This window comes from Limulus polyphemus, unplaced genomic scaffold (genome assembly GCF_000517525.1).
Source record: "Limulus polyphemus unplaced genomic scaffold, Limulus_polyphemus-2.1.2 Scaffold427, whole genome shotgun sequence".
NCBI lineage: Eukaryota > Metazoa > Arthropoda > Merostomata > Xiphosura > Limulidae > Limulus > Limulus polyphemus.
This window is the reverse complement of record NW_013666037.1, coordinates 120,237-134,668: the sequence shown is the minus strand read 5'-3', so window position 1 is coordinate 134,668 and position 14,432 is coordinate 120,237. Positions and strand designations below refer to the sequence as shown.

General features: G+C 35.7%; 1 protein-coding gene across 3 annotated transcripts in view; it reads left to right on the top strand.

Annotated features, from left to right (window-relative positions):
* Positions 1 to 14,432, top strand: part of LOC106458191 — a 47,933-nt gene that overhangs the window by 28,180 nt on the left and 5,321 nt on the right. For all 3 annotated transcript variants that reach the window (XM_022384333.1, XM_022384334.1, XM_013917665.2), the window contains exons 5-10: positions 885 to 1,802; positions 2,653 to 2,750; positions 3,826 to 5,179; positions 8,112 to 9,019; positions 10,587 to 11,208; positions 12,416 to 13,870. In XM_022384333.1, the coding sequence (XP_022240041.1) occupies positions 885 to 1,802; positions 2,653 to 2,750; positions 3,826 to 5,179; positions 8,112 to 9,019; positions 10,587 to 11,208; positions 12,416 to 13,870 (5,355 nt within the window). The remainder of the gene's footprint in view (positions 1 to 884; positions 1,803 to 2,652; positions 2,751 to 3,825; positions 5,180 to 8,111; positions 9,020 to 10,586; positions 11,209 to 12,415; positions 13,871 to 14,432) is intronic.

Below are 14,432 nucleotides of genomic sequence, written 5' to 3'. Positions count from 1 at the left end.
AAGGAATAGTCAATAAATTACTTAAATTTGCAGATAATATTAAGGTCTTGGGTGTTGTTAGCTGTGAAGAGGATGCTGTTGATTTACAAAATGATTTAGATCATTTAGTGAGTTGGGCAAATAAATGGCAGATGGGTTTTAATTATAGTAAATGCAAAATAATGCATGTGGGTTATCATAATTTGAAGTATAATAAATTAAAAAGATGACTTTATAGAACCGGTAGGAATGGAGGATTTTGATATAATGGGAATAACTGAAACATGGTTAAGCATAAATGATTTTGATGACAGAAATTTCTTTGAAATACAGGGTTACAGAGGGGAGGAGTGGCTTTATATGTAAAATGTTAGTTACATCCTGTTGAAATTGAGGATATCAAAGACAATAGCAAAGAGATTGAATCCATTTGGGTTTCTATTAGTAAATGTAAAGTTATACAATGGAAAGTCTTGACTTTGTTGGGAATTGTATTTTGAATTTAAACGTTTTAAGCCCGCAAACTTATCACTGACCCACCGGGAGACCAGTTTGCGTGGCACTACATAAAAATCATATAGTGATAACTTCTTTATCATATTTATTGAAGTCAGTCTAATTATATCTTGAATTCGAACTTTGGTGATTGAAATCGATATTGAATGCTTTACATCATCGTTTAGTAATTGAAATTAATATTCATTGCCTTACATCATCCCTAAATTTATTTCATGTCTGAGTACCGGTTTACATGTTATAGGTAATTATGAGTTCAAGACCCTGCATTTCTATGTTAAAGATTAATTATAGATACGGGTAAATTCTCATATTTTTATTTCTGGATTGATTTACTCCACGTTTTAAAGACTAAACATTAACACAAAGAGGTCTGGTTTTTGTTACAGACTATAGCGGAAGTTGCTCACGACATGGAATGGCAGGAGGTGGCCGTCTTTCACGCAGATGACGAACACAGCGTTGAAGTGACCAGAACACTCGGGAACATAGCAACAGGTGGAAAATTGTGCATTATTAAATCGGAAGTCATCTCATCAGAACAAAACGGAAAGAGATTTGAAACAAGAGCATATCATAAATTACTTAATATAATTTCTACAATATTGAAAGATAACACACCTATTATCATTATTGGCCAAGGAGAAGTTGTTCGCCATCTTGTTAAGGCGATGGGTGATGTCCCCCAGACAGTCTCTCGTTTTCAGTGGCTATTTTCATGGGTCCCTGACACCGTTTCTCTTGCTAGACTCCAGAATACATTGAACCTAAAGAATGTCTTCTCTCTAGCCCCATATCCGGAAGCTATTCCACAACTGGAGCAATACTGGACGAAACTTCAGGATTTAACAATCACAAAGAGACAGCATGACCGCTGGCTTCTAGAGTACTTTATGAACATAAAAAAATGTAGAGTTCCAGATCTTGTTGATTCAGCCCATAAACATTTACCACTTTGTTCAAACCTTGTTTTTATTGAGTCTCCAGGACAAGTGTTGTCGAGAACAGCTCATGCTATTCCAAGTGTTCACGCGCTGTTTACCTATGCGTATGCACTTCGGAAGGCCTGGGAAATCAAGTGTCTAGGCAAGAGTGGTGTTTGTTCAGCACTTCGCCTGATGTCGCACCAAGAATTTGTCTTGCAGTATCTAGAACCTTTAGAATTTATTCACAGTACTAAGAATAGAAGTCCACCAGAAATAAGTGGTCGGAAATCATATGGCAGCAGACCAGGAGAAATTGATTATCTTCATTTAGGCTTAACTGTATATACATATGATTCAACTGTGGGAGTTAAACCACAACAGGCGAGTAAATTTCACATGTATTTCACACCATTATATACTTAATTTATATAACCCAATGTATTCTTTATATAGTCCTAATTGTGTTCAAATATAGGCAAGTGTTAGAGAATGTTGTTAGACATGTATATGTTTAAACCCCTTCCAACTATTTTTGATGTTTCTACCCGATATTAGTTGAACAACAACAAAAAACACACAAAACAAACAGTTGTACAAATGAACCAGCTAAAGGGATATTACTATACATCTATCTAATCAGTTTCTCTGCTATCGGTTGTAGATACTAATTTTCAGTTTCATGTGGATATTGACAACTTAGAGCTCGCCGTTATTTACCGCCATCAAACAAAGGATTTTTATTTGATTATTATTATTTTTTCATTTCCTGGTGCACAGTGAAGTTTTAGTAACAAACACATTATACTGTACATCTTAGTAGGATATATCTTGTGCGTACAAATTTATATTACTGTATATCTTAGTAGGGTGTATCCTGTGGTTACAAATAAATTATACATACATCGTAGTAGGATGTATCCTGTGCGCATAAGTGCATTATACTGTACATCTTGGTAGGACGTATCCTGTGGATAAAATTACATGATATTGTATGTCTTAATAGGCTGTATCCCGTGCGTGAAAATAAATTATACTGTACGTATTAGTAGGGTGTATCCTGTGCTTACAAATACATTTTATTCTGATTGTTACTAGTACGTGTCCTGTACACATAGAAGTTCGTTTTTTTTGTTTTGTTTTTATTTTCTCTGCTTAGAAAATCTTATATTATTTCTGTTTTTAAAGATGGTAGTGTTATTTCTATGAATAGCTTATTATTATTTGTGTATAGTTGGTGTTCTACGACAGCGTTCAAGCCCATGTGATCGACAAAGATTTCAAATATCTCCCCTCTAAGTGCCCAGAGAGTGGGTGCAGCCATTGTATCACGTAAGTTTTGAGACAGGATTAGGATATTGATTTACCCACATATAGTGGAATGTTTATGTGATAGCGTCTTGTCTGTTTGTTGTTAAGCACAGTTGTTAAGCACAGAGCTGCAATACAGATACTTGTACTCTTCTCACAGCGTTAATGATACCCAATTTTTAGCGTTATAATAAGCCATCAGACTTACGTTTAGAAACAGGGGAGGGGGCGATAGGGTCTTCCAATTTAAGTTGAACTTATAACGTGCTGTAAAAAAATACGCATGGGCTGGCGTGCCTTAGTGGTTATCGTACCTGGATTATGAATACGACGATTTATGCTTCGCGACCTGTTGCCGTAAAAACGCACTTCACACTTTAGGGCCATTGGTGCATTATAAGAATGACAGTCAAATCCAATTATTTGGTGAGACAAAGTAGCCCAAAACGGTGAGTGCTATTGACTAGCTAACTTCCTTCTAGTCTGTTAGCTCAAAAGTAGGACAGCTATGCGCATGTAGCCCTCGTGTAACCTTGCATGAAAATTCTAAATGAAACTGAAGAAGAAAATATAAAATGATGGTGCCACCTAGTGAACGTAATTGGAATTATAGGATCATTACATGTGAAAATGCGAAGCTTATATATATAAACCACGTAAATAATTTGTAGACACTCATAACATAAACGAAATTTTGTTTAAAACAAGAAAATAAATACTGACTTAGTCTCAAAGAAGACAAGAGTTTTAGCAGCACTTTGTTATTCAATTTTGTGTTGATAGAATCATGGATATTTGATATCAAGATAGCCAACACACAGTCAAATACAAAGTTCATAAACATCAATTTATTGAGTAAAGAAAGCTTTATGTTTGAGGAATAATATTATTATTTTAAATTTAAGAACCCATGAATGAAGGCAATAGAGAATGTGTTATCATATGTTAGTGGTCTAAGCGCTTTTTATATCACTAATTTTAAATTCAATATAATTCAAATTAATCGCTACATAATTTTTCAAGCTCAGTATTATGGCTTTACAATTTCATTGTTTGTTATATAGCAAACTGAAAAACAAGTCGATATTTTCGCTAGGGTACGCCAAGGCCGACTGGAAAATTCTGAAAGGGAATCTCGTGAGTTTTTCATGATTGGGCAAAAGGCAGATGTATTGATTCCAATACTTCTACCAATTCACAAATCAGGATCTACGCCGCTAGAGTGCAACACCTCCATTAACCCTGACGCTATACAAGACTTAGAAGCAGCATTGTGGATACTGGATAAAATTAATAGTGATCCCAAAATTGTACCAGGTATCAGATTAGGAACAGTTGTTATCGACACGTGCGGGTCTTTTTTGAAAGTTACCCAACACTTATCCACTTTTCTTGGCGCTCAGGCGGAGAGTTCGGAGACGATTGATGTCAAATCCATTTTAGCTGTTATCTCAGCCACGTCTGCTGAAGAATCAAGAACCATAGAAGATATACTAACTCCTCTGAACATCACAAGTGTGAGTACAGGTGACCGCTTGGCTGACAATAAAAGGAGTCCCTACAGCTTCCAGATTGCTGTCCCCGCTACCGTCAGAGCCAAAGCGACGGTTGAGGTCCTGAAACACTTGGGTTGGTCATTCATTTCTGTAGTTCATAGTAAAGACCAAGAAAGTGTTCAAGGTTTTCAAGTATTCAGAACAGAAGCTAAAAAAAACTTAATTTGTATTGCTAATCAACTATCGCCAGAGGATGTAGGTGATTCTGAAGATGAAGTACAAAAATTTAATAAAACAATTAGGAAATTGCTTGAGGCTAGAGCCAATGGTGCAAACGTCGTCGCTCTTTGGCTCAATAAACGTGATTATCAGCTCTTCTTTTCAGCCATTCAAAAAGCAATCACAGAAGAAATGATCAAACGAAACCACTTTATCTGGCTAAAAAATGGCATCTGGGGAGAAGATATGGATATTTTACAGAATTATGGAAACAAAGTTGTTGGAACTCTTGTTTTTAAACAGGGCCAGAAAGATCACATTCAGGAATTCCTGACATATTTTCGGCGCCTTAAACCAGAAAACAATAAGAGAAATCCTTGGTTCCAGGAATACTGGAAACAGCAAGTTGGGTGTGAGAGTAAAAAATGCAATAGTTCTTTGCAGTTTACTCCAAATCCGAAAACTATTGCTACTATGCAAGCAATAGTGGCTGTTGCAGCAGGTTTTTCTCGCTTGCACTATGAAGTTTGCCAAACCGAAAGAGGGCTCTGCCCTCGCTTGTTACAGCAAACGTCGCTACGTCACTTCCTGAACGAGTACATCAGGTACACCGCATCCGCGAGACCAGATGAGAAGGAAAAAATGTTTATGTTTACGAAAGATGGAGTTGGAGATATTCCAGTGGAAATTTTCAACCTCAGGAAAGGGGTTGGAAATATTTTAGCTTACAAGAAGGTAAGTTTTGACCGTATATTCAGCGAAAATGATTGTTATGAAAGAATTTCATCTTAAATAAGAGGACAGTGAATTTATGATTGATCATTTCTACATTCCCCCCAAAATAAAATTCATCACCATATTTATCGTTAGTTGGGTCGTGAGATATAAAGAATAAGACCAGAGAGCGATATGTATTGTTCCGATTGTTTGTCCTCAAACTAATAAGAAGCGGATTTTCAATGAATATTCGAGACTTAGTTCTTTACTTAACAGTGCAGCTTGGATACTTAATGTATGAAAAATCTCGTTATTATCTTTATTGAAGTCAAGTGAAGTTAATTCTATATACAATCAAATTGCTTAGAGTGGATAATGTAAAGGATGTATCACCTGTAGACCACCTTTAACACAAACTAAGTCAACGTTTAGACTAAAGTTTAAATCGAAACTAATGGAACAATAGTGAATTTATATGGATACTAGTTTCGACATTTCATATGTCCTGTTTAGTCCAATGATTGTTGTTGGTTTTTGGGAGAAGCACATACACTGCTTATTTTATAACGTAAGTTCCACTTCTTAGAACGGCATCTGACGTCAGAAATAGGTTCAACTTAAACTGAATTTCAGATATGTTGAAGGTTGGCAACCTTTGGATTAACGAACTTTCGAGAACTCTTCTTTTGATATAATTTGTAGTTCTATGTATTATCTTGACTGATTCCCAGCTTATTTTATGATCAAATTCTCTTATATATAGAAAAAATAGCATTATTTTCTTGAGCATTTTTAACATTATTTTTGTGATCCGTGAGTCTACTATCCACATTGCTACCTGTTTCACCTACATAAACTTTTTCACAGACTTGGCAAGGGGCTATATAGACACCCTGTTCTTTATCTTGAGGTGCATCATTTTTTGAAGGTACGAACATTATTTTTAATGGTGTTGAGATATTTATAAACAACCTTGAAATTGTTATTTATCAGGCATCTCTCTAAAGCCACAATATTAGAATTGTAGTAATTGTAGTTATGGCTAAATATATTTATATTTTTTTCACATGTAGATCGTGCTGTTCGTTCGTTACTGTTCCCTAAAGAATCTTTGTTTTTTCATGGGCATTTTTGATAAAATCTTTAGGGTACTGTAGGCGTTCAAATATTTCATAAATATTTAATATTTCATCATCAAGGGTAATGTATGTCAAATTCTATAAGCTCTTAAATATATTGAAGTTATAATTGATATTTTAACCGTTTTATTGTGGCGTGAGAAAAAATGAACGTAAAGAGTTTGCTGGTTTTCTAGAGATAGAAAGAACGGGTCCCATTTATGCTCTAGTTATGAGAATGTCTAAAAGCGAATTATTGCTTCATAGTACTATAAAAATTCGTTAATTTTGTGGAAGAAAGCTTGAAATTCATTTATATCATTAAACCAAACAGAAAATATGTCATCAACATATCGGAATCAAAGGATTTTCTTTATATTCTTATTCACTGTAGGAAGTAATTCTCTTTCAAAGTATTGAGATTAAGGGGTTGCTCATATCCATTCCACATTTGTGTTTGTAGTATTGTCCCATACATGCGAATACATTATCTTTAACACGTATTTCTAATAGAGAGATAAAAGTGTGAACCAGGATCGGAAGCGGAATATTGAGTTCAGGTAATTTTTTATTTAAAAAGTCTATTGTTTCATCAATTGGTACTGTTGCGTCAGCGAGGTCACATGACTAGTGTCACGCCACCTCTCGAACCTTCGGGAATAGTCGGGAGATTACTAGATATAGGGTAGTCTGGTATATATATAAGAGGGTGACAACGTGACGGGACAATGTGTGTAGGTAATGAGTAATTGAACTGCAGTCAGAGAGAGACGTATTGTTGAAGTTAACGTCGTTATTATAGTTTGTTATAGCGCGACTTTTGAAAATAAGTGTATCGTAAAATTGTATTCGGAAAGAATAAACCAGTTTTATTAAGTAAGGACTTGTGTCGCTAAAGTTTCGTCGGAACGAAGTTACGGAAAATCAATTAACAAACGGAGACGTAACAGTACGTTTATAAACAAAGAGTCAACGTCAAACTGACCATTTCCTCTTCATTTATATTAGTTTTTTCTAATTTCATTGGATAGATCTATATTGTTCTTAATATATGGCAATGAGTACTTCCCAGAACAGGAGAAAAGTGTTATGGTAGCCATTCTGATAACAGATAGGCAACTGATCCAACACAGGAAATAACAGGTCTAAGAGGGAAGTTATCTTTATGTGTATTAGGCAAACCATACATATAGACACAACAACAACAATCGTTGAACTGAAGAGAATATGTGAAATGTCGTAACTAGTATCAATATAAATTTGGTATTGTTCCATTACTGTCGATTTAAACTTTATTGTAAATTACTTTACACGGTATTGTGTATTTACCTGTTATTATAACTCAATGTTGTATAGAAACATGTCTGTTATGAAATGTCCATCCATATACAAAAGATGCCTTAAGTACCTATTTATCTGAATTATTTTCCATAACATTCACCTATCTCTCTGACTGCTTACTTGCCTCATTATTCATCTGTCTGTTCATCTATTTATGCCAAGTTCCCGAAGATGTACAAAAAGTTATATGGAAATATAGATTTTGTCTAGAAATATGCAACTGACTGTGTCGTTTGATATTTAATGAATAAATTTGAACTATAGCGAAAATATTTCTATTAAATTTTGACTATAACCAACGAGTAACTTGTTTTATATATAGAGAGAGTCAGATATAAGATTCCGATTCTTAAAAATGTATTTTAATCAAGTAATCAAATCAATATTTTATACTTGTAGGAAATGTAACATCCAAATCATTTTAATATAACTATAGAGAATTTTCCTTTATTAGCAGTTTATATTCAGTGTTCTTTGTGGTTATTTCATAGGTTGGAGAATTTCACGATAGGTTGAGCAGTCTCGACACTATGGTAACATATGGAAGTCATGGTGAAGAAGTACTTTTCGAAAACATTACATCGGAATGTAGATTAAAATGTAGTCACTGCGAGAATCTAAACCATAATTATCTGGTAGAAAATTCTGCGAATGATTTATATTTGGGTGCGACCTTTGGTGTTCACAAGTCATCCAAGAACCCTTTGGTATGTGGAAAACTGAATCCGTCCACTGGGCTTCAGCACGTGGAAGCATTCTTATGGGCACTGGACCAAGTAAACAACGACCACCGACTTTTACCTGGAGTCACTTTGGGAGCTGTGGTATTTGACACGTGTAGTAGTAGAGAAAAAGCATCACAAGAGATTTTCAACTTTTTGAGTCAGTCATTGATAGGTCCTGAACCTACTGGCCAATCAACGATATTTTCTGAGCCTGCTAATCAACCACTTTTAAGTCCCGAGCCTGCCAATGCTGGTGCTAGTTCCAAACTTCCATTTGTAAAGCATATTTTGGGGTTCGTTGTAGGTCAACAGTATGAAATCGTCAAACCAGTTGTAGACCTTACCGTTGCCCAGAAACTGACCACGTTGGCTCCAGAGGTTATCTCCACAGAATTCAACAACTTGAACTGGTATGATTACCTCTTAAGACTTTCACTGCCAGCTAACCTGATAGCTAACGCGATAGTTAGTATTATGCAAGTATTTCGCTGGAACTATATTTCTGTAGTATATTCTAGCGAAGTTCGTCAGCAAACAGACATTTTCCATAACTTGAAGATCGAAGCTGAAGAACAGCATATTCAACTGGCCTTGACTGAGAAAGCTCCAAGTAGTAAAACGAGCTGGACAGTGACCCTTCGAAGGCTGAAAGCTAAAAAAGAAGAAGGAGCCAGGTAAAAAACGTATATAATCAAGAATTTTGTTGGATCTGCTACATTTATTCAGTTGTTGTGCTCAATACGCGCTTTTTTGGGAAGTTTCATTATAAATTGTGAAGTTGGTCCATTAGTAAAATCAGTGTATGGGAAGTTTCAATGTAAATTGTTAATTTGTTGCATTAGAAATATATTGTATGAGTTCAGAGAATAGCCACTAGGATGACACCTGGGATGGTGGGATTTTCCTATGAGGAGAGACTAAAATATCTAAACATGTTTTCTCTGGAGAGGAGAAGGGTCAGAGGAGATTTTATTGAGGCGTTTAATATTATTAAGGGTATTGACAATATAGATCATCAAACATTTTTGTGTTTAGCAGTGAAAACAATAGAACAAGGGGTCATAAGTTAAAATTTTGGCAGCATAGGAGTCATCTGCAGTTTAGACAGTATTACTTTTCAAACAGTGTGGTTGGCTTTTGGAATGAGCTACCTTCAAGGGTAGTGGAGGCAGAAAGTTCAAGAAAAGATTGGATGAATACATGAGTAGTAAGGGGTGGTTATAGTTGGGAACTGAAAGGGACATCCTTGATGGGCTAATAAGCTCCTTTTTGTCCCTTTAATATTTTATAAACTTTTATGAATTTTATAAGTTTAATTACAAATTGTGAGGCTGAGCAGCTAGAAAAGTAACAGCTGAGAAATTCCAGTATAAATTGTGAGGTCTGTCCGCCAGGAAATTAGTAGCCGGGGAAGTTTCATTATAGACTGTGCGATTGGTCAGTTAGAAAAGTAGCAGCTGGAAAGTTTCGTTATAAATTCTGAGATTGGTCATTTTCTAACAGGAAGTCTGCTATATAATAAGATTCTCAACTCTGATGTTAAGACAAACTTGTGGTTTTATCAGCCGTCAGTGTTAACTTAGAACACGATAACATAATAACTAGACGAGATAACCGCTTACTGGCTGATTCAACAATTTATGTCAAGGATTCTTATTAAAACTTAACCATTTTTTTACACCCTTATCTCCACTCCTAAAATCAGGTTTCAGTCCATCCACATCACTGAGCAAACTATTCAGGAAAGTGAACATTAGAATTATTTTGTATCTCTTGGCCAGCGAAACATTAATTTCTCTATTCCTCTTTTAATCATTCAAAACATGCTAGTCGTCAAAATTTGAAATAACCAATGAATAAGTTTGGCGATATTTGTTGGATACACTGGACAAATTAAATATTTTAGGGAAAAGAACGAAGGATTTAAATATAATAAAATCGATTAGCCCACGTTATAGTTATCATCTGTTTTTCTTATGCACTCTTCCCACTGTTGAAATCAATACTTTTTAAAAACTCTACAGAGTAGCTTGTACTTTTGCATCAAATCTTTTTATCTGTTACGTTGTAACAGTAACTCATTATACATTTACATATTAGCGTAAATTATAATACTGTAAAACATAACTTTAATAGTTTAAAACACTCTTCGATGCAAGTTGTAATCACATTACTTTTTATTTATTCAGGTTACGATAATTATAGGGTTAGGGTTGTATTTTGGAGCCTTTTTTGTTTCAGAGTTGTTGTTCTGCTATTGAGTGATGATCATCTGAATCAACTTCTCCAAGCCCTCCAAAATTCTAGAAAGGAAAAATCTGGCCAAGATGGACACTTTGTGTGGGTCTCTTATGGTAACATAGAAGGTTTTCAACATTCTCCCCGACTCTCGCTTGCTGCCATCTGTGTCCGACCAGTATTTCATAACATTCCTGCTTTCCAAGAATATTTCCAAAGACTTGATATTCGAAAAAATTCCAGGAAGCCCTGGTTTCGAGAATATTGGGAACAGATATTCAGATGCCGGGGAGCAGCCTGTTATAATAGATTCCAGAGTAACCTCCAAGACTTTCCATTCAGCCAAGACCCTGGTGTATTCAATGTAGTTGCTAGCGTCTTTGCTCTCGCCCATGGTCTGGAAGAGACAAGAACCAGTCTTTGTCCTGGCGTGTCTAGAGGATTCTGTCCGGATTTCAAAGAAAGTCCTGATTTGAGAGAAATAATATTCAATTCAACAAAGCTCGCACGACTCGACGGACTTAAAGGAAGAATCGAATTATTTACACAGAATAACTATGGAACTGGAGGCTTAGACATTTTAAACTTTCGTCAAGTAGGACTCAGCGACTACGCTTTCGTGAAAGTAAGTATTTCAACCAGGTCTAACCAGGAAATAGCTTACAGACTTGCAACGAGTAATGAATACGCAGAGAGGCTAACGAACTAAATTAGTTAGTCTGTTTCACGTAGAAAATAATTTACTATCTTAGGATTTTGTTATTAGTATTAAAATTTCTCAAGTAAAAACTAGATAATATATATACAACTAGAAAGGAAAACAGAGAGTGCAACCCTCATCCCACAATATTTATAAGTTTTGCAGTAACCAACCAATTGGCTTCCATTATCTGTGAAGTGGTTGATCTTCAGTGTGATTTTGACCTTAACACACATTCTCTAAAAGTTAATCAATAGGTTTTTGAGGAACACTCAATCTTTGTATCTAATTTGAAGCAAATAAGATGAAAAGTTTATACAGGAAAGCATCAGTAAAAAAGACGAAAAAAAGCGAAAAAACTTTTGAATATTTTCAGTGCTGCTCTTGAGAAAATGTTTTCGACAGATTAGATGTATATGTTTAGTATAAACTAGACAAAAGTCACAAACTTTTTCATAATGAAATTTCCAATTTGTGTATTAAGCTTTATACCAACAGTTTTTTTTTAACTGTTAGACTAATTTTAAATGTTCTGAGAAAAGTTTTTCTTTTAAGTTTTAGAGAAAGTTGACTAGCAGTGTGAATACAGAATTTTTAAGTATACAATAATATATATATATATTAGAAATAAATAGACAAATTGATAGGGTTACACAGGAGTGAACGGTTTTAAAAAGGGTCGTACTAGTTGTAAAGTCATTTGAGTGCTTTCTAATCCGCTTTAAGCACATTAAAGTCGATTTAGTGTTTTATAATCCGTGTTAAACGTATTAATTAAACAAATAATGAAGTCGCTCGAGTGCTTTCTAATCCATGTTAAAAGCACATTAAAGTCGATTTAGTGTTTTATAATCCGTGTTAAACGTATTAATTAAACAAATAATGAAGTCGCTGGAGTGCTTTCTAATTCATGTTAAAAGCATTAAAGTAAACAATGAAGTCGTTTTAGTGTTTCTAATCAGTGCTAAGCATAATAAAACAAATAGTGAAGTCGTCTGAGTGCTTTTTTATCCGTGGTAAATGCATTAAAGTAAGCAGTGAAGTCGTTTGATTGCTTTCTAATCGCGTTAAGCTCACTAAAGCAAACAGTGAAGTCGCTTGATTGTTTTCTAATTTCTATGTTACTATATAGATTGGAACTTACACGGAAAAGAAGATTAACATAAGCCAAGTTCGTAGCTACGACAGCAATGGCCGAGCTAACAGTCTTAATGATGTCATCTCCACCTGCCTGAAGAACGACATCTGTGGTGAGAGAATTGTTTTTCGTCTTCCACAGGAAATGAAAATGATTTCAGACAACTCAAGCTATGTCATCACATCTTTGATGTCAATACACCAACCAGGAGAAACGTTCTTTTCGTGTGGATCACTAAATCTAAAAAATTTTCAGAATCTTGCAGCGCTTACTTTTGCTTTAGAGGAAGTGAACAAAAATGTAGGGTTAAACACGGGCAAAGTACTCGGGGCGTTAGTACTAGATGACTGTGGTAGCACCCAGAGGGCCCAGGAAAAACTGTTTCGCTATTTTGAAGATGAACGTGAGAACATGTTAAGGACATCGGGTCCAAAGACCCAGACTGTCATCACTGCTCTAACTTTCGACCATCAGGTTGCGCTAGAAGTTTTGCCAATTTTGCAGGCTAGTGGGATCCCTCAAGTTAGCATGTCCCCCGTGTTGTCAACTGTTACCGAAGAGTCGATTCTTGCTATTCCAGCCTATCTCCACTTGCAAATATCAGCTGTAGTAGCGCTTTTGCAAAAATATCATTGGACATATGTGAATGTCATAATAACCAATGACGAATTCGGAAAAGAAGCACTTTTCAAATTTTCGAAAATAGCAAAAAGAAATGGAATTTGCGTCGCTCAGCTTGTCAACGTTGACGTTGGTTTCAATGTTAAACAGATAACAGCGGAGTTATCTACATTTTTCTCGGATCCAAATGTTAATGTCATAGTACTTTTAACCAATGAAACCACAGCAAGAAAGATTATTTGGCAAGCTGCTGAAGAAGCTAATATTCTTGACCGATATGTTTGGATTGCTACTGAGAGCTGGAAAGCTGACCATCATTTGGCGAGAACTTTAAAGAACACCACAGTAAACGCTTTCGTAGTAAGATTGGAAAATCATAATATCCCCGAATTTCGAGAATTCTTCACTAACATGACGCTAAGCAGACACGAGCCCTTCCCTGACGCTTGGTTTGAAGAGTTCTGGCAACACCATTTTCGGTGTCAACTAATTAGCAGCCTGGTTGCCCAACATCAGTACCCGGATGTTTGCAGCGGACAAGAATTTTTTATTGAAGAAAACTTTCAACAAGCGGACCAGGTTTACTTCACCATCACAGCTGTTAGATCGATAGCTCGAGCATTACGATCGCAGTTGGCCAAACGCTGCCAACCATTTTCAAACATGACAGACTGTGAGGGCATAGCAGGTATGTTATTGGCTCAAGAAATCAGGAAAGTACTAAAAAACCAAGAAACCCAATGTGAAGATTCTAGATGTGGTTCTATCTTTGGATACCAAATACTTGCATTGCACAGCCATTCTGAAGGACAGTATTCTTATAGAGTGGTAAGTTTTGTTTGACATTCTAACTTACTTTTGAACTCTGCATACGGACTTGTCTTCTTTTTTGATATAAATACCCTATGAAATGATAACTTATGACGTAGACATTTAAATTATAATTGTCTTTTGATAGCATTGTAATAAGAAATATTGTTATTATTTATTATTTTCCGCTCCACTCAGTTCAAGAAATTCGATAACCTGACACTTTCCAAACGGTAGTTCTTCTTTCTTCAACGACGAATTGGGGAAGTCGTCTCTGAAAAGGAAATATTCACCTTCTAAAACGCCCAGTTTATTGGGTTTCATGAAATATATAAAGAGGGATCTCCCTTTCCGATAGGTGTCAGGTTATGGAATGACCCCATGAATAATTCACACTAGAAATTAGAGATCATATGAATTACACAAACCATCACACAAAAACATTCAGTTCATGGCCAGGTGATTAGGGCGCTCGACTCGCAATCTGAGGGTCGCGGGTTCAAATCCCCGTCCTACCAAACATGCTCGCCCTTTCAGCCATGGAGGCGTTATAATGTGACGGTCAATCCCACTATTGATT